This window comes from Balaenoptera acutorostrata, chromosome 3 (assembly GCF_949987535.1).
Source record: "Balaenoptera acutorostrata chromosome 3, mBalAcu1.1, whole genome shotgun sequence".
NCBI lineage: Eukaryota > Metazoa > Chordata > Mammalia > Artiodactyla > Balaenopteridae > Balaenoptera > Balaenoptera acutorostrata.
In genome coordinates this window covers 120,681,687-120,700,872 of record NC_080066.1, presented here as the reverse complement: position 1 = coordinate 120,700,872, position 19,186 = coordinate 120,681,687, and the positions used below count along the sequence as shown (strand labels likewise).

Sequence of the window (19,186 nt, the reverse complement as noted above, 5' to 3'; positions counted from 1 at the left end):
GATATTCACACAAACATCTTGTTTTTAAATTTTGTTTTAAACATTTGATTATTCTTGGAAAATGTATGCTTTCCTGTTTTCTAGAAAGAATATATCAAAATTCACTATCATAAATGTATATCCATATATTTTCCTTTAAACTCTTCTCATGAGTTACTTTTTCCTGATAGTGTACTTTTCCCAACACTGGTGCTCGTATCATGATGTTCATTGGTGGTCCAGCCACTCAGGGGCCTGGAATGGTGGTTGGAGATGAATTGAAGACGCCCATAAGATCATGGCATGACATTGAAAAAGACAATGCCAAATATGTTAAAAAAGGAACAAAGGTAATTTTGGTTTTTAAGTCTTTTTGCCTTATTAGAAAAATTCATTTGATGGAAGAGGAAGAATATAATTACATTATGATAAATCTGATATTGTGATGATCCTGCAACTGCTCCTCAGAATTAGAGAAATAGTCTTTTTTTTCCTCGATAATTTGTTATATTTTTTCTGGTTTTAAATATTTAAAAACTTAATAGGGGGCACCAATAGGTGTCTCTTTAAAAACTACTCCTGAGAGAAAACCTGTGTGTCTTTTTTAATATTCATGTTAAAGAATGTCTTTCCCATCAGGAAGAATTTCTTGAATTTTCCAATTTTTCATTTCCAAGAGGCTGCCCTTTAGATATGTATATTGTTCATAGCTTGACTAGTCCGTCATTTTCTCATAAGTTGTTCTCTGTTCATGTAACTTCAATTTTATCTGGGTTTGTGTCAGTTCATTTTCACTACTGTTGATTCTTGATACCCTTGTATTGGTTCTGCTTGTTAATGTCCCATCCCTCCCCCCCTTTTTTAAAAAATTGTCTGGAGTTTACAATTTTAGTTTAGTTGTCCTGTATTATCTCATATTTCTTTTTGGTAGTCATTATTATATTTTTAGGGTGTAATTAGTAACAGATAATTTTTGTCACTATTAATGGATGCTTTTTTTCCTGTCACCTAATTTCCCTTTTGAATTTGGAGTATTTCGTAGAGCTTCAAAAAAAGTTTTATATTTGTTTATCTTAATGCTTTTGCTATTGCCTATTTTTCATGTTACTTGAGTATAGATTTATCCAGGAAAAAGAGTTCTGTGTTGTTCTTCCATCATGTGTATGTATGAAGAGCAACATGCCTTTCTTCAAGGTTAGCTCGAAATTTAGGAGTTCATTTAGAATGAATGGCATTTAAAGAAAAGAATGTGAAAGTGTCAGACTTATTAGAAGTTGTATCATTTTATGAGATGTTATAGAAAATTAAATTAGAACAAATCACATTTAAATTATTATGGATTATTCTTTTAGTATTTCTTATATCATTTTGATCTATTAATGGCAAAAGATTTATAGGATGATTAAGTTTGTACATTACTTTGATTTGATCTTAAAAAATCTGTTGTAGCATTTTGAAGCATTGGCTAATCGCGCTGCTACGACTGGTCATGTTATTGATATCTATGCATGTGCATTAGATCAGACAGGTCTCCTGGAGATGAAATGCTGTCCTAATCTTACTGGGTATGTATATACATTTTTATAAGTATTGCAGTTATAAACTAATAACGACACTTTACAAATATAAACCAATAATGGAAAAAAAAATAGTCATCATCCTGCCACTCCAGGGCAACAGATATTAACAGTTTTTGATGCTCCTTTCAGTAAAGCTTACTTTAAATTTTTTCTAAAATACAGTTAAAAAGGCACAAGTTCTGTTTGAAAAGTTCATCTTCATACCCTTCAGTCATTGTTTTTTTTTTTTAATTTTTTTTTATTTTTAAAGGTTTTTTTTTTTTTTAAAGTATTCTTTTTTTTTTTTTTTAATTAATTAATTAATTAATTTATTTATTTTTGACTGTGTTGGGTCTTCGGTTCGTGCGAGGGCTTTCTCCAGTTGCGGCAAGCGGGGGCCACTCTTCATCGCGGTGCGGGGACCGCTCTTCATCGCGGTGCGCGGGCCTTTCTCTATCGCGGCCCCTCCCGTCGCGGGGCACAGGCTCCAGACGCGCAGGCTCAGCAATTGTGGCTCACGGGCCCAGCTGCTCCGTGGCATGTGGGATCTTCCCAGACCAGGGCTCGAACCCGTGTCCCCTGCATTAGCAGGCAGACTCTCAACCACTGCGCCACCAGGGAAGCCCCAGTTATTGTTTTATATTATTATTTTGGTAGCTTTTTTGAGATATAATTCACATACCATAAAATTTACTCATTTAAAGCATATAATCTAATGGGTTTTTTTTTTAGTATATTCTAGCCATCACCATAATTTTATTTTAGGACATTTACATTATCCCAGCAAGAAACTCTGTACCTATTAGCAGTCACTTCCTGTTTCTCCTTCCTCCCCCTCCCCCTTTCAGCTTAGACAACCACTAAACTACTTTCTGTCTCTATAGATTTGCCTGTTCTTGATATTAGGGGGAAACCATTTTATCCTTCACCCTTAAGTATAATGTTAGCTGTGGATTTTTGTAGATGCCTTTATCAGGTTGAGTATGTTCCTATCCCTAGTTTGTTGGATTTTTCTTTGCGTGAGATGGGAAGTCAATAGAGAGTTTTCAGGAGAGGAGTGATATGATCTGACTTAATGTTTTAAGAGGATCATTTGACTTTAGTCGTCTTTAGTACGTAGAGGGACACAGGAATATCAAGTGGTGGCATCACAGCTGGTGAGAAGTGGTTGGATTTGGGGTATATTTAGAAGATAGAGAATTTGCTAGGAGGTTGGATCTGGGGTTTGAGAAAACCAAATGAGTCTAGAAGGATTGAGTTGTCCTTTATTGAAATGGGTAAGACTGGGAGGAAGAATATTTGGGGAGAAGATTAGGAATTCAGTTCTGAACATGTTTGGTTTAAGATGCCAGTAGGCATCCATGAGGAGAGGTTGAGTAGGCAGTTGGATATTAGAACCTACAATGCAGAAGATAGCTCTGAATTTATATCTAGAGATATAAATGCGGGAGTTGTCAGAATATTGCTGTGGTTTTTTTTTTTGGCTGCATTGGGTTGCTGCGCACAGGCTTTCTCTAGTTACGGCAAGCAGGGGCTACTTTTCATTGCGGTGCGCGGGCTTCTCATTGCAGTGGCTTCTCTTGTTGCGGAGCATGGGCCCTAGAGTGCATGGGCTTCAGTAGTTGTGGCACATGGGCTTAGTTGCTCCGCAGCATGTGGGATCTTCCCAGACCAGGGATTGAACCCATGTCCCCTGCATTGGCAGGCGGATTCTTAAGCATTGCACCTCCAGGGAAGTCCCTATTGTTGGTTTTTTAAAGCAATAAAAATGGATGAGATTGTAAGATCGTATAATTTAACACTACGAAGGTCATTGGTGACCTTCCTAAGAGCACTGAAAGTTGACTTAGAGTGAATAAGAAAAGGAACAGGAGGAGGGGATCGGAAGCAGCTGACATAGACCAGAGCTTCTCAGACTTTCATTTCACATGTACAAGTCAGTTGGATATCTTGTTAAAATATAGATTCTGGATTTAGTATGCATAGGATGGGACTTGAAATTCTGCTTTTCAAACAAGACCCTTGGTGATGCTAATGTTGTTGGACCAAGGGCCACACTGAGTAGTAAAGGTATAGACAGCTCTTTCATAGAGGTTTGCTGTAAAAGGGAGTGGATAAGTAGGGTATGGTATACGTTGCCATTAATTTAGGATGTTTTACTAGGTTTAGTGATAACATAGATCATTCTAGATGACATGTTTGTAAAAGTAGAAAATCTGAAAAAATCTACATGCAAACTATTAGAATTAGTATGTTAAGTTGTCAAGACTTCTAAATCAAGGTCAGTGTACAAAATTCAACTATATTTTTGTATACCAGTAACAAATACAGTAGACCCTGGAACACCATGGGTTTGAACTGCACAGGTCCACTTATATGTGGATTTTTTTCAATAAATACATACTATAGTACTACATGATCCTTGGTTGGTTGAATCCAGGGATGTGGAACCATGGATACGGAGGGCTGACTATAAAGTTTTACACAGATTTTTGACTGCACATAAGGGTCTGTGCCCTAAACTCCGCATTGTTCAAGGGTCAACTATAAAGAGCAAACAAAATTTAACAGCATACAATCTATAATACCATCAGAGATAACATAAATTAGGACTTTAGCAGTATCAAAAATAAAATTTCCATTGATTAATTATACCACATCTGTTTTTTTCTTTTGCCTAATGTAATTTTTGATTGTTTTATTGTTGTTTTAAAGACTACTTAAAATATTTTAAAAATATGATGAGCAAATACATATAAATGTTTGTACTCATGTTGTGTATGGGTATATGTATCCGCCTTTTAATTTAAACAGTAGAAAATTTTACATAGCTTCCCCTACTTTGCATCTTTTACTTTTATCTTGGAAATGGCTTTATAGTAGTACAGTTGACCCTTGAACAATTTGAGGATTGGGGGAACTGACCCTTTGCATAGTGGAAAGTCTGAATATAATTTTTAGTTGGCCCTCTATATCTGTGGTTCCTCTATATTTGCAGTTCTACATCCTCAGATTCAACCATCAGTGGATAGTGTAGTTCTGTAATATTTACTACTGAAAAAAATCCACTCATAAGTGGACCCACGCAGTTCAAAACCTGTGGTTTTCAAGGGTCAACTGTATATTACTCCATTGTGTGGTTGTACCATATTTTATTCAACTAGTCTAATAGATGGTCATCTGGATTGTTTACAATCTTTTATTATTATAAATAGTACTTCAGTGAATAGACTTGTGCCTATATTTTGCTTTTTGGTTTTTGTTTGCCCGATTTTCTTTGGGATAGATTCCTAATAGTGGGGTGGCTGGATTACAGAGAAAATACATATGTAATTTTGTTAGATACTGTCAAGTTCCCTTGCATTGGGTTTGCACCATTTTCCATTCCCATAAGCAATTATGAGCATGCCCGTTTTTCCACAGCCTCATCAACAGAATATGTTGTCAGACTGATTTACTGATTTATTAGGATGGAAATGGCATCTCAGAATAGTTTTTATTTGACAGTTAGTGTTTTTTAAAACTTAAAAAAATTTATAAAGGTACATGGTTACTGAAAAAAATTTAACAGTACTTAAGTGCATAAAGTGAAAATGCTCCCCAAATATGCCTGTATTCTCATTCACTGGATATAACTCTGTTAAGTTCAGTGTGAAACACAGAGACAATATATACATATACACACACTACACATGGAGATATTTATTTTTAAGAATGAGAATGAATGCTGTGAACTATCAGATGTCTTCACCAGTAGGGAGAACTGGGTAACTGGGATGGGAGAGACACATATATTACTATGTACCCTTTTGTACTTTTTGAATTTTGTAATGTATAGATGTATTACCTATTTAAAAAAGAATTTTTAAAAATTACTGAGGACAGATACAAGTGTTAGGGGCACTCAGGTACCCTCAGAATTGAGATTATTTGTGGTGTGGGGGTATTTTCATATAATTGAGTTTTTAAAATTAATGTTAATATCACACATTTTGGGAAATATCTTTAAAATTTTGTTGGTAGTGTTGAAAAATAATTTACTTTTCTGGTTTTACACATGGACCCTTGTGTCACATTGTTTTTTGCTCTTTCCATGCAGAGGATACATGGTAATGGGTGACTCTTTCAACACTTCCTTATTCAAGCAAACTTTTCAAAGAGTTTTTACCAAAGATATGCATGGACAGTTTAAAATGGGCTTTGGTGGTACATTAGAAATAAAGGTAAGAACCAAAACTTGACATGTATGGTATGTTACCAAGAGAGAAATTTGTAGGCTTGATCATAATTTTAAAACATCATCAATCAAATTCAAGATATGCTTTAAAAATAGTGGTTATTTTATATTGAAACCTGGAGTTAGAGATTTGTTCACCAGAAAAATGTTCATCGTTAAATGTACAATGAAATTTTACTTGAGCATCCCTAAATAATTGTTAAAACAAGAGGAAATTATATAAGTAAAATTTCCTTTAACTCTATTTTTTGTTTATATAGGGTTTAACTTTTTTTAGGCATACCTCGTTTTATTGTGCTTCGCAGATACTGCATTTTTTTACAAATTGAAGGTTTGTGGCAACCCTGTGTGGAGCAAGTCTGCTGGCACCATTTTCCAACAGCATTTGCTCACTCCATGTCTCTGTGTCACATTTTGGTAATTCTCACAATATTTCAAACTTTTTCATTATTATTATATTTGTTATGGTGATCTGTGATCCGTGATCTTTGATGTTACTATTGTAATTGTTTTGGGGCACCATGAACCGTGCCCATTTAAGACAGTGAACTTAATCAGTAAATGTGTGTGTTCTGATTGCTCCAGCTGCTGGCCGTTCCCCTTGTCTCGCTCCCTTTTCTCAGGCCTCTCTATTCCCTGAGACACAGCAATATTGAAATTAGGCCAGTTAATAGCCCTACAATGGTCTCTAAGTGTTCAAGTGAAAGGAAGAGTCCCACATCTCTCACTTTAAATCAAAAGCTTTGTGAGGAAGACATGTCAAAAGCCAAGACAGGCCAAAGCTAAGTCTCTTGGTTCCAAACAGTTGGTCAAGTTGTGAATGCAAAGGAGGAGATCTTAAAAGAAATTAAAAGTGCTACTCCAGTGAACACACAAAGGATAAGAAAGCAAAACAGCCTGACTGCTGATATGGGGAAAGTTTTAGTGGTCTGGATAGAGGACCAAACCTGCTACAATGTTCCCTTAAGCCAAAGCCTAATCCAGAGCAAGGCCTCTCCTCCCTTCAATTCTAGGAAGGCTGAGAGAGGTGAGGAAGCTGCAGAAGAAAGTTTGAAGCTAGCAGAGTTGGTTCATGTGGTTTAAGGAGAGAAGCCGCCTCCGTAACATAAAAGTGCAAGGGGAAGCATCGAGAGCTGATGTAGAAGCTGCAGCAAGTTATCCAGAAGATCTAGCTAAGATAATGAATGAAGGTGGTGGCTACATAAAACAACAGATTTTCAGTGTAGATGAAACAACCTTCTACTGGAAGAAGATACCATTGAGAACTTTCATAGCTAGAGAGAAGTCAGTGGCGGGCTTCAAAGGACAGGCTGACTCTCTTGTTAGGGGGCTAATGCAGTCGGTGAGTTTAAGTTGACCTAATACTCATTTACCATTTCTCGAGATCCTTGGGCCCTTAAGAATCTACTCTGCCTATGCTCTATAAATGGAACAACATAGCCTGGATGACAGCATATCTGTTTACCACATGGTTTACTGAATATTTTAAACCCACTGTTGAGACCTACCACTCAGGAAAAAAAGATTCTTTTCTAAATATTACTGCTCATTGACAATGCACCTGGTCACCTAAGAGCTCTGCTGGAGATGGACAATGAGATTCAAGTTGTTTCCATGCCTGCTAACACAACATCCATTATGCAGTCCATGGATCAAGGAGTAATTTCAACTTTCAAGTCTTATTTTTTAAGAAATACATTTCATAAGGCTATAGCTACCATAGACAGTGATTCCTCTGATGAATCTTGACAAAGTAGATTGAAAACCTTCTGGAAAGAATTCACCATTCAGATGCCATTAAGAACATTTGTGATTTGTGGGAAGAGGTCAAAATATCAGTCTTAACAAGAGCTTGAAAGAAGTTGATTCCAGCCCTCATGGATGAATGTGAGGGGTTCAAGACTTCAGTGGAAGAAGTAACTGCAGATGTAGTGGAAACAGCTAGAGAACTAGAATTGGAAGTAGAGCCTGAAGATGTGATTGAATTGCTGCAATCTCATGATAAAACTTGAATGGAGAGGAGTTGCTTCTTATGGATGAGCAAAGAAAGTGGTTTCTTGAAATGGAATCTACTGATGAAGATGCTGTACAGATTGTTGAAATGACAACAAAGGATTTAAAATATTACATAAACTTAGTTGATAAAGCAGTGACAGGGTTTGAGAGGACTAACTCCAATTTTGAAAGAAGTTCAACTGTGGGTAAAATGCTATCAAACGGCATTGCATGCTACAGAGAAACTGTGAAAGGAAGAGTCATTCGATGCAGCAAACTTCATTGTTGTCTTATTTTAAGAAATTGCCACATATATCTAGACAGAACTCTAATTCAAAAAGATACATGCACCCCTGTGTTCATAGCAGCACTCTTCATGAGAGCCAAGACATGGAAACAACCCAAATGTCCATCGACAGATGAATGGATAAAGAAGATGTGGTACATATACACAATGGAATACTACTCAGCCATAAGAAACAAAGAAAGAATGCCCTTTGCAGCAACATGGATGCAACTAGAGATTATCATACTAAGTGAAGTAAGTAAGAAAGAGAAAGACAAATACCATATGATCTCACTTATATGTGGAATCTAAAATGTGACACAAAGGAACCTATCTACAAAACAGAAACAGACTCACTGACATAGAGAACAGACTTGTGGTTGCCAAGGGGCAGGGGGCTGGGGGAGGAATGGAGTGGGAAGTTGGGGTTAGCAGATGTAAGCTATTATATATGGAATGGGTAAACAACAAGGTCCTACTGTATAGCACAGAGAGCTGTATTCAATATCCTATGATAAACCATAATGGAAAAGAATATATGAAAAAGAATGTGTATATTTGTGTAACTGAATCACTTTGCTGTACAGAAGAAATTAACACAACATTGTAAATCAACTATACTTCAAAAAAAAGAAACAGAAAAAAGAAATTGCCACAGTCACCCCAACCTTCAGCAACCACCATCACCCTGATCAGTCAGCAGCCATCAACATCGAGGCAAGACCCTCCACCAGCAAAAAGATTATGACTCACTGAAGGCTCAGATGATAGTTAGCATTTCTTAGCAATATTTTAAAATTAAGCTATGTATATTGTTTTTTAAGACATAATGCTATTGCACACTTAATAGACTACAGTGTAGTATAAACATAACTTTATGTAACATAAAGTTATATAACATAACTTTGTGGGAAATAAAAAAATTGGTTTGATTCTCTTTATTCTCAATATTTGCTTTATTTTGGTGGTCTGGAACCAAAACCACAGTATCTCCAAGGTATGCCTGTATGTTTTTTTTAGTGCTAAATTTGCTTATGTTAGTGCTAGATTCTTTAATTGCAGGAGTTGGTATCTAACTTAAGAGAAACATTTTCTGTTCTATTTGGATAATCAGTAATTGTTTTTGGTAAGTTGTTGACATTCAATTCTATCATTCATTTCAAATTTGGGATTCAAGAAACCCAAAGACTTAGTGTTATTTATAAGTGTCTTACAAGCACATTGATTTTGAATTATTAAATATTTCTTGTTAATCTTCTTATTTCATTGAATGCTTGCTATATGTCCAGCATTAAGCTAGGAAATTGTAGAGATCTCAGGGAATATCTAAGGCACAGGTATTCTTATAAAGAACTTATTCTTGATAGAAAGACAAGATTAACACATGTGATTGAATGAAACAATAGTAGATTATAAAAGAGCTGTAAAGGTTTAGGGAAGAAAAATGAATGTATGCAGGATACAATTTATCCTAGATGGTTTTACAGTGACTTAGAGTGGTTTTTGAAACATGGCAGAGTTTAACTTGGCTGAGGAGAATGATTTTAGTTGGGAGCCCAGTGTGAAGAGAGGCACAGAGGTGAGAATCAGCATGGTATGTTTGGGAAAACTGCCCAGTGAGAGTGGATGGTTTGTATTGGAATGTAAGTGAAATAGTTTTAATTGTGTGGTTTGGTTGTAGTTTGGAGATGCATGTGTAGGCAGAAGAAGCCCTTATAGGTTAATGAAGAACAGTGTTTGGGGTAAAATTTGTCTTGATAGTGGTATTCAGGATTTGTCAGGAAAAAGAATCTCATGTAAGAAAACTTGAGTTGGGCTTCCAAATTTTTAGGTAGAAGATAACATTAGCTTAAATTTTGGGGTTAGTGGAGATTGGAAAGAAACCAGTCTTGGTGAGAGATTTTCAATGGGAGTTAAAATAGAAGATGGTACACCAAAGTGTACTAGAGTCATTCCTTGGTATCTGTAGGGGACTGGTTCCAGGACACCTCCCCCACACCACCACTGCAGATGCTCAAGTCCTCTATAAAATGGTGTAATATTCTTATGTAACCTACACACATCCTCCCACATACTTTAAATCATCTCTAGATTACTTATAATACCTAATAAAATGTAAATGCTATGTAAATAGTTGCCTGTGCACAGCAAATTCTAGTTTTGCTTTTTGGAACTTTCTGAAAAACTTTTTTTCAAGTATTTTCAATCCGAGGTTGGTCGAACCTGCAGCTGTGGAACCCACTGATATGGAGGGCTGACAGTATATTCTTATTTTGCAGACCTCAAGGGAAATAAAGATTTCAGGAGCTATTGGACCCTGTGTGTCTCTCAATTCTAAAGGACCCTGTGTGTCTGAAAATGTAAGTCATCTTTATTCTAAAAAGAAAATACAGTTAATTCTCAGGGCAGATCCAAGAGAGACCTGGGGTGGCAGTCTATAGCATTCCTTTCAAAACTATTGTGTGGGCTGTTTTTCAGTAGAATGTGGCTCAGCTTCCATTGGTGTACCTCTATTTGTTGTTGTTCTTTCCACATACCCCTTTTCCCATCCACCCCTAAATTAAAACTTTTGTACTGTCACCAGTCTTCTATTTTTTATGCCTAAGTTATTCCTTGCCCAGCGTGCCTGAAAAAACAACAACAACTATGATTTGGAAATTTGGAGACTCCTGAAAGTCAAAATTAATTCTGAAATTTTTTTCGTTAGTAGAATTTCCGTCAAAGTAGCCAGCAGATTTAAGCTTTTAAGCTTCAATTCCTTTCTTTTCTTTTATCACATCTAGTGGACATATAAGGCACTTTGAAATGGTAGAATCATGTAGCTGTGGAGAGGATGATGGGACAAATAACAAAGTGTGCAATCATCTTTACAATGACAGTTTAAAAATTAATTTTAAGCAGTTTGCATGGAAAAATTTATATCTAAGAAGTTTTCTTGGGAATTAGACTGCTTAAATTACACAGTTCTGATCCAGAGAACCTATATTCATATATGCATATGTTATATGTTAAATCACTATCTCTTTACACAGATTAAATAGTTGGATAGATGGATAATGTTAGTTGTAATTACTTCATTAAATGGTGTATATTTTTAAAGTCTACAATATGAAGAACTTGTATCAATACTTTTGTAATTTACTTAGCAAGAATTTGAATTAATTATAATTTTATTTGTGTAAAAATTGCTTAAGTTTATTTCATGGTATATTTATATGACCTTAAAAAATTCTTAAACCTCTAACATTTATTGAATTTGTTAGAAACCTGAAATAGATTTTTTCTTACTGGCATTTTTTTCCACTTTTTCACCTTCATATATATATAGTAATAAACTATATTCTCTGGTTTTCAAATATACTATGTTTTATTTTTACAGGAGATAGGAACAGGTGGCACTTGTCAATGGAAGATATGTGGACTCAGTCCCACTACAACCTTAGCCATATATTTTGAAGTTGTCAATCAGGTATGACTTTTTATATTTGAATATTGAAATGTATATTTGAAAAAATACTTAATTTAGGCCATGAATATTTCCAGAGCTTATGACCCAAAGCTTATTCTGTTTTGGAGTTTTTGTTTGTCATTTTCTGTTTCTCAAGGCTACACTCCTTGGTGAGAGGACATACTATAATAGAGATGTCAGGGAAACCTGCAAATGCCCAACCTTGGGCAACCCAACTTTTAGTCTTAGTTTTCTTTTGTTTTTAATAAAAAATTGAAGCATAAATAAAATCTTAAATTCTGTTCTAGTTATGCATTTTTGTAATTAGGTATCTAGTTCCTCCTAGGTGTCTCAAGGTATAAAATGATATTTGAGTCCTCCTATGAGAAAGTTTAATATATCAAAACCTATAGAAAAAGATTGGAAGGTAAAGATGCCAATATTTGGAAAGATTTTTTTTCTTCTGCTGCAGGAAAAAGTTATCATATTAAAGAATGATATAATGGATAAATTATTGACTTACATACCAATAGTTATTAGGCATAAAATGAACCACAAAGTATTAGTAGTCAGCCTTCCTAAGACAGGTGCAGGAATTTGTTTTTTACAATTAAAATTTGTGAAAAAGATAGTGGCTCTTATTGACAAACAGTAACAACAACAACAAAGCAAGAACGTTGTCAAAGGGCATGAAGAAAGTTTCCCTACTGACCACCCCACTATTTCTTTCTGAGGATCATTATCATATATTACTATTGGTCTCTTCTCATAAATGGTTTTCTGTTAGTCATCTGTTCATCATGTGATTATCTTCCTCAAAGCTATGTTTTCATCTTATGTACCTAGGGGAGGAGAACTTAGCTCAATTTCTTTTTCTTTTTTTTAATTGAATTGTAGTTTATTTACAACGTTGTGTTAGTTTCAGGTGTACAGCAAAGTGATTCAGTTATACATGTATATTTTTCTATTCTTTTTTCAGATTCTTTTCCCTTATAGGTTATTATAAAATATTGAGTATAGTTCCCTGTGCTATACAGTAGGTCCTTGTTGGTTATCTGTTTTATATATAGTAGTGTGTGTATGTTAATCCCAAAGTCCTAATTTATCCCCTGCCCTTTCCCCTTTGGTAACCATAAGTTTGTTTTCTATGTCTGTGGGTCTATTTATGTTTTGTATATAAGTTCATTTGTATCATTGTTTTTTTAGATTCCACATATAAACCATATCATATGATATATGTCTTTCTCTGTCTGGCTTACTTCACTTAGTGTGATTATCTCTAGGTCCATCCATGTTGCTGCAGAAGACATTATTTCATTATTTTTAATGTTAGCTCAATGTCTTTTTATCCAGTTACTGTTAGGCAAAATTGCCTCACTTGTGCCTTTTCTTATCTGTTAATTTCTTTACACTTCTCCCTTCATTTTGTTTTTTCATGTTTCTCTGAATTATATATTACTTGAATTTGATTTCCTAGCTTGGCTCACTCCTCTTATCCTTCATAATTTTTCTGCTCTCTCAAATCCGTTTCTTTTTCACGTGGCAAGTCACCACTGTTTTGTATGCACTGGAAATAAGCATCCTTCTGATAGATTTTAGAATGAATTTTGTTAGTGCTAGGATATGCAGTCCATGACTATATGACAACAATGTAATAGATCTTGCTTAGATTCTACTCTTTTATATTTATACAGCATAATGCTCCAATTCCTCAAGGAGGACGTGGTGCAATCCAGTTTGTGACTCAGTATCAGCATTCAAGTGGGCAGAGACGTATCCGAGTGACCACCATTGCTAGGAAGTAAGTTGTATTTGTTAGAGATTTGATTTACATGTCAAAACTATTCTGGGTCGTGCTCCCAAACTGGCTTCCTATTTTGAGTGACGTTTTGGAATGAAGTTAGTCTGGAAAGGATTCTTAGATGAGGTGAGTCTAGAAGTGAACAGGCTTTTGGTCTTTTTCTGTTTGTTTTGGACTTGATTGTCTGGGCAGGAAAAGTGTTGGTCAGTATAAACTTAACCTGATTTAGGCGTAGCCTAGAAAATGGACACTGAAGGCTTCGTAACTCTCATTTTATTGAACTGTATTTAAACTCTAGCTTCATTTCTGAAAACCATGAGACTATTTTGGTGAGTGACGGACATGGCCTAATGAGCAGAGTGTTGTGTTGGATGGTCTTACACTTAGCAGAGGGTAGTATGTAGAGAGATTTATTGTCCTGCTGTAACTTTGCTTTGACTTAAAATCCTAGATGAATCTTAAGGGAATACATTATTCCTTTGAAGAAAAAGTGCCCCCTGAGCTTTCCTTTAGATCTGTTCATTTGCAGATCATGAACTTGGAAGTATTGATTCTTGGCAAACATGTCAATTTATTTATGGCCCCTCAACACACACCCCCAACCCCATATGCACGTATAACTTAACTTGGAATTCAAAACATTTACTTAAGGAAACAACTGGACATACCAATTTGAGGGATATTTTATAAAGCCACTGGCTTAGACTCTTCAAAAATGTCTTAGAAGGCAAAGAAAGTGTTAGTGACCAGTTCAGATTAAAGGAGACTAAAGAGAATTACATCTAAAGCCAATATGTGATCCTGGGTAAAATCCTGTCAGGAAAATTTTTGCTATAGAGGACCTTGTTGAGACAATTGGGGAAATTTGAATATGGTCTACATATAGGATAATAGTATTTTATCAGTATTTAATTTCATTAATTTAGTAATTAATTGGGGCTATATAAGAGAATTTTTTTGTTCTTAGGATACACACTGAAGAATTTAGGGGAAAGGGTGATGTATCTGTAACTTACTCTCAAAAAGTTTGGCAAAAGAAAAAGTGTGTGTGTATGAAGGAAAAGAGAATGATAAAGCAGAATGTTACAGTGCTAACAATTGATAAATCTAGGTGATGGATATATAGGAGATTATTCTACTTACAGCTTTATGTTTGAAATATTCTTAAAATGAAAAGTTCTAAAAGGAGTTAGGTTAATCATTCAAGAGAAAGGGATCTTTTGTCATGAGAAATTTTTCATGGGTTTATATATTTTCAGTTTTTTACACAGAATTCATGAGGCTATTTGTAGAGAGATACTATGTGTGTTATGGTGCCATTTATATCATTGTGTCTCACCAAAGCACCCACTCTTTCAAGTTAACTTATCCTGACCATTTTCAATAATCAAGGCTTATTTTTTTCTTTATTTGTTAGAAATATAACTTTAGGGGCCTAGGCAAGCACATTTGTTAAGTGAATAAGCCATATGAAAACAAAGGACTCAAGTTCCTGAGATACAGTCAAGTTATCCTGTATTTATAGAGAAAATAACTTTGATCTGGAAAGTTTGGTTTGAAACTAGTTGTAAGAATCACAGTGAAGGGGTACTGAAAATACAAAAGACAGATTTTACAATGTGAACAAACCCTTTAAACTTTAAGAGCAAAATTTTAAATTTATGGCTAAAGAACTTTTAAGTAGTAAATTTGTATATGCTTACTTGCTAATTTATTTTCACTACTGAACCATTATATTGATATTTTCAGAAGAAAAATGTCACCTTTATGTTTCAGTTTGAAGCAAGTGAATATCATGGTCATACAAGTTGGGAAAATACCGATTTAAAACAATTTGGTTTTTGGGAATTCCCTGGTGGTCCAGTGGTTAGGCCTCGGCACTTTCACTGCCATGGGCCCGGGTTTAATCCCTGGTTGGGGGACTAAGATCCCACAAGCCGTGCGGCGTGGCCAAAACAAACAAACAAAACCCAGCTTTGTTTTTAGCTCTATGATATTTTTTAATTAAAAAATTAAAAAATAGGGACTTCCCTGGTGGTCCAGTGGTAAAGAATCTGCCTTCCAATGCAGGGGACGCAGGTTCGATCCCTGGTTAGGGAACTAAGGTCCCACATGCCGCTGGGCAACTAAGCCCACGTGCCACAACTACTGAGCTCGTGCGCCTCAACTAGAGAGTCCGTGTGCTGCAAACTACAGAGCCCACCCACTCTGAAGCCTGCATGCCACAACTAGAGAGAGAAAACCCGCACGCCACAACTACAGAGAAGCCCATGCACCGCAATGAACAGCCTGTGCGCGGCAACGAAAGATGCCGCATGCCTCAACGAAGATCCCGCGTGCCACACCTAAGACCCGATGCAGCCAAAAAAATTTAAAAAAATAAAAAAATAACTAAACTAAGCTATTAGTATAATCACTAAGTGTTCAAATTGCACTAAAAATAACTTTTGAAATTACCAGCTCTGGGGACTTCCATGGTGGTCCAGTGGTTAAGAATCTTCCTTCCAATGCAGAGGATGCGAGTTCAACCCCTGGTCGGGGAACCAAGATCCCACATGCTGTGGGGCAACTAAGCCCATGCACCGCGACTACTGAGCTCGCACGCCTCAACTAGAGAGCCCGCGTGTGCAAACTACAGAGCCTATGTGCTCTGGAGCCCGTGTGCCACAACTAGAGAAGCCTGCGTGCCACAACGCAGACCCAGTGCAGCCAAATATGTATATATATATATATTGTGCTTTGCATGGTGTATCTTTTTAAAAATTAATTACCAGCTCTTATTCCTTTATTTATTCTCATTCTTTTCTGCCTCTTGGTATTTCGTTAGACTGAGATAATTCGTGGGTATCAGTCATCTGGAAAATATTTAAAAATTTTTTGTCTATTTGAAAAAAAATAGAGGAAGAAAGGAGAAGAATTTTGAACGTTGCTGCCGGGATTTTCTTGGAATCACGTCTTATATCTTTGAGTCATGTAAAAGGGGTTCAGCTTTTCACGAAGTCTGTACTATTGCCAGAATTGCTTAAAGTGAGGTACTTTAGAACTAAGATCAGCTGAAGTATTACAAAACTCTGTGAAATGTTAAACATACAAAAGTTATTGCTGGGTCTACCCAGGATCAGTTTGGATTAGATTTATAGAACATGTGAATTTAATAAATTACTGCTATTTTGTACATAATTTCAAATTTATCCCTTAGACTAAAATTTTTACTTATTAATTTTTGATTGGTTTTAGTGTGTTAATGTGGAGAGAAAAGAATAGATAATTTTAATTATGTAACTTTTATCACTAATAATTGAATTAAAGACCAATGAGAAAATATTCTGATACTTTATTCATTTTCCAGTTTAGTAAATGACAATTACTTAGTCTGGGAGAAAACTTTATTTTTCTATTTCCATATTTTTGCTTTTATAAAATTGAAGAAGTGAATTTTTAAAGTCTGATATGCCAACTTGTGTATCTATGTGCATATGCACACACATTTTTACATGTAAAAATCTTAATGTTTAAGGAATATGTTTGGAAATCGACCTTTACAGTTATTTTAGAGAATTTTATTAGGTTTGGATATATTTTTCTGAAAAACAGTGAGTACTATATTGAAACTACTACTAGTGATTTTTTTAAAGCTAATTTTTCTAGGTAATATTGGAATTTTGAAATATTGAAGTAATTTTCTGTATCTTTTAAATTTAAATCTGTGTGACAGCCAACTATGATATCATGAATATAATAATTTAGCAGCACTTCTTGCTTTCTTCTTCTTGTCTTTAGCTGGGCAGATGCTCAAACTCAAATCCAAAACATTGCTGCATCTTTTGACCAGGAGGCAGCTGCCATTCTTATGGCTCGGCTGGCAATATATAGAGCAGAAACAGAAGAAGGTCCAGATGTGCTTAGATGGCTAGACAGACAGCTCATTCGACTGGTAAGAAGTAAACATCATACTTTTCTAAATCCGTATGCATTTATTTGTAGTCAATTATTTTCTGATAATCTCTTTCAAGGTACTTGACAGTGTAACTGAAAGTCCGTATGAGGGACTCCTAATAAAGTTGCTGAGAAAGGCATAGTAATGAATAGCAGAGTTAATTTATCTCTTCCAGTAAATGAAAATGCCTTTTTTCCTTAAAATAAAAGAGTGACAATTATGTAACCTATTATTGGTATTATTTTGGGGGGCTGATATGAAATTAATTCCCAATTTAATCCTAAATTACTATATCTGTTTTTACTGCTTTTTTGCATATTTTCCTTCATTGCTGTGGTTTAAATTTTCTATTTTCATTTTAATGGAAATTTTAAGAGAAATTAGGATATAAAAATTATATACATTAACATATAAAAATATAGGCAAGTCTGTTTTATCTGGATCTAGATTACCAAAGTGTATGTTAGTGAAGTTATTGATAATGATGATTTACTTGAGCTTTTAACATGTCAGGAGCCCATTACTTTCATTATGACCTAGAATGCTTAGTTCTGTTCTTTTTTTTTTTTTTTAATATTTATTTATTTATTTATTTATTTGGTTGCACCAGGTCTTAGTTGCGGCACACGGGCTTCTTAGTTGTGGCATGCGAACTCTTAGTTGTGGCATGCATGTGGGATCTCATTCCCTGACCAGGGATTGAACCCAGGCCCCCTGCATTGGGAGCTCAGAGTCTTATGCACTGTGCCACCAGGGAAGTCCCAAGTTCTGTTCTTAATGCTTCATTTTCACTCAGCAAATTCTGGCCTATAATTTCCTTGAAAGTACTTCTTCAGTTCACCCTTCAGCTCAAACAGCCTGTTGAGAACTCTCTCTGCTAAGCTATCAAATTTCTGTTTGTAGCAGGAGGTTTTTGTGCCCTTTGTCTAGATTTTCACACAGTTTTTAAAACATTATCGAGGGAACTAGTCTTTGTTTAATAAAGTTAGCCATTTTTGTAGCATCATCCAGAGCTTTTATTCTTTCATTTCTGAGGGTGTTTTTACACTAGCACCTCTTTGTGAATAAATCAGTCTTATGACGACATCAGCCTGTCTTTTTTTAACAATAGGCATAAAACCTCTCTTGGAGTCAACCACTGATTGGACACCGTCAGTACAAATGTCAACATAGTTCCTCCAAGGTGGACTTTTGTTTCCATATAAGAAGATCAAAACATTAAATATATTTTGACCTTTGCTTGTTTAGGGCAGCAGAAAAGTTCTCTTGAATTTCACTATTATTTAGCAACTTGACATGACATTGGTGAAATCCGTTGACTCATCAACCTGAATAGAGAAGCTGTTATTTTTCAGCTAATTACACAAAACTCTTCAGCATCATGTAACATGTCACGAATGCATTCACTTGTTATATTGTTTTAAGATGGAACCTTTTCAATTTCTCAGACTTCATCTTGTCCTAGCATTTTACTTACTGTAATTTTACATGTCATTGTTAGTGCTTATCAACTATATGACTTTTCCTTTTCTAGATAATAAATTTTGCTCTGAAGTATCTTGCTTCCTGAGCCTTTTCACTGATTGTGACTTTATTTTAACAAACACTTTGTTTTGAGAGTCTAAAAGCTGTTTGAAGTAATCAACACCTTTATTTGTCAAATGGTTATGATTTGTAGTAAAGTACTTTTTCCATTTTGCTGGAGCTATGACTACATTTGTAGGTTATGACATGACACAAAATTGAATAGTACAACTTGGCTTATCAACCCCACGTAAAACCCATTGATAAGTAGCTTTCAGTGTGAAGATGGACTTTTTCTGTGTTCTGTTGTATGGGTTTAGGGAAATGACTCAGAAGATTGTAATTCAGAATTCTCTGTAGGCTTCTGTCTAGAATCTTTCTCTTCTCACACCTCAGCTTCAAAAATTGCCATATTGTTTG

At 35.4% G+C, this 19,186-nt stretch overlaps 1 protein-coding gene across 1 annotated transcript in view; it reads left to right on the top strand.

Moving 5' to 3' along the window:
- The window catches only part of SEC23A (SEC23 homolog A, COPII coat complex component), a 61,889-nt gene that overhangs the window by 18,783 nt on the left and 23,920 nt on the right, over window positions 1–19,186 (top strand). The window contains exons 8-14 of the mRNA XM_057543370.1: window positions 171–329; window positions 1,429–1,544; window positions 5,638–5,761; window positions 10,336–10,416; window positions 11,436–11,525; window positions 13,199–13,305; window positions 17,086–17,239. Coding sequence (XP_057399353.1) covers window positions 171–329; window positions 1,429–1,544; window positions 5,638–5,761; window positions 10,336–10,416; window positions 11,436–11,525; window positions 13,199–13,305; window positions 17,086–17,239 — 831 coding nt within the window. The remainder of the gene's footprint in view (window positions 1–170; window positions 330–1,428; window positions 1,545–5,637; window positions 5,762–10,335; window positions 10,417–11,435; window positions 11,526–13,198; window positions 13,306–17,085; window positions 17,240–19,186) is intronic.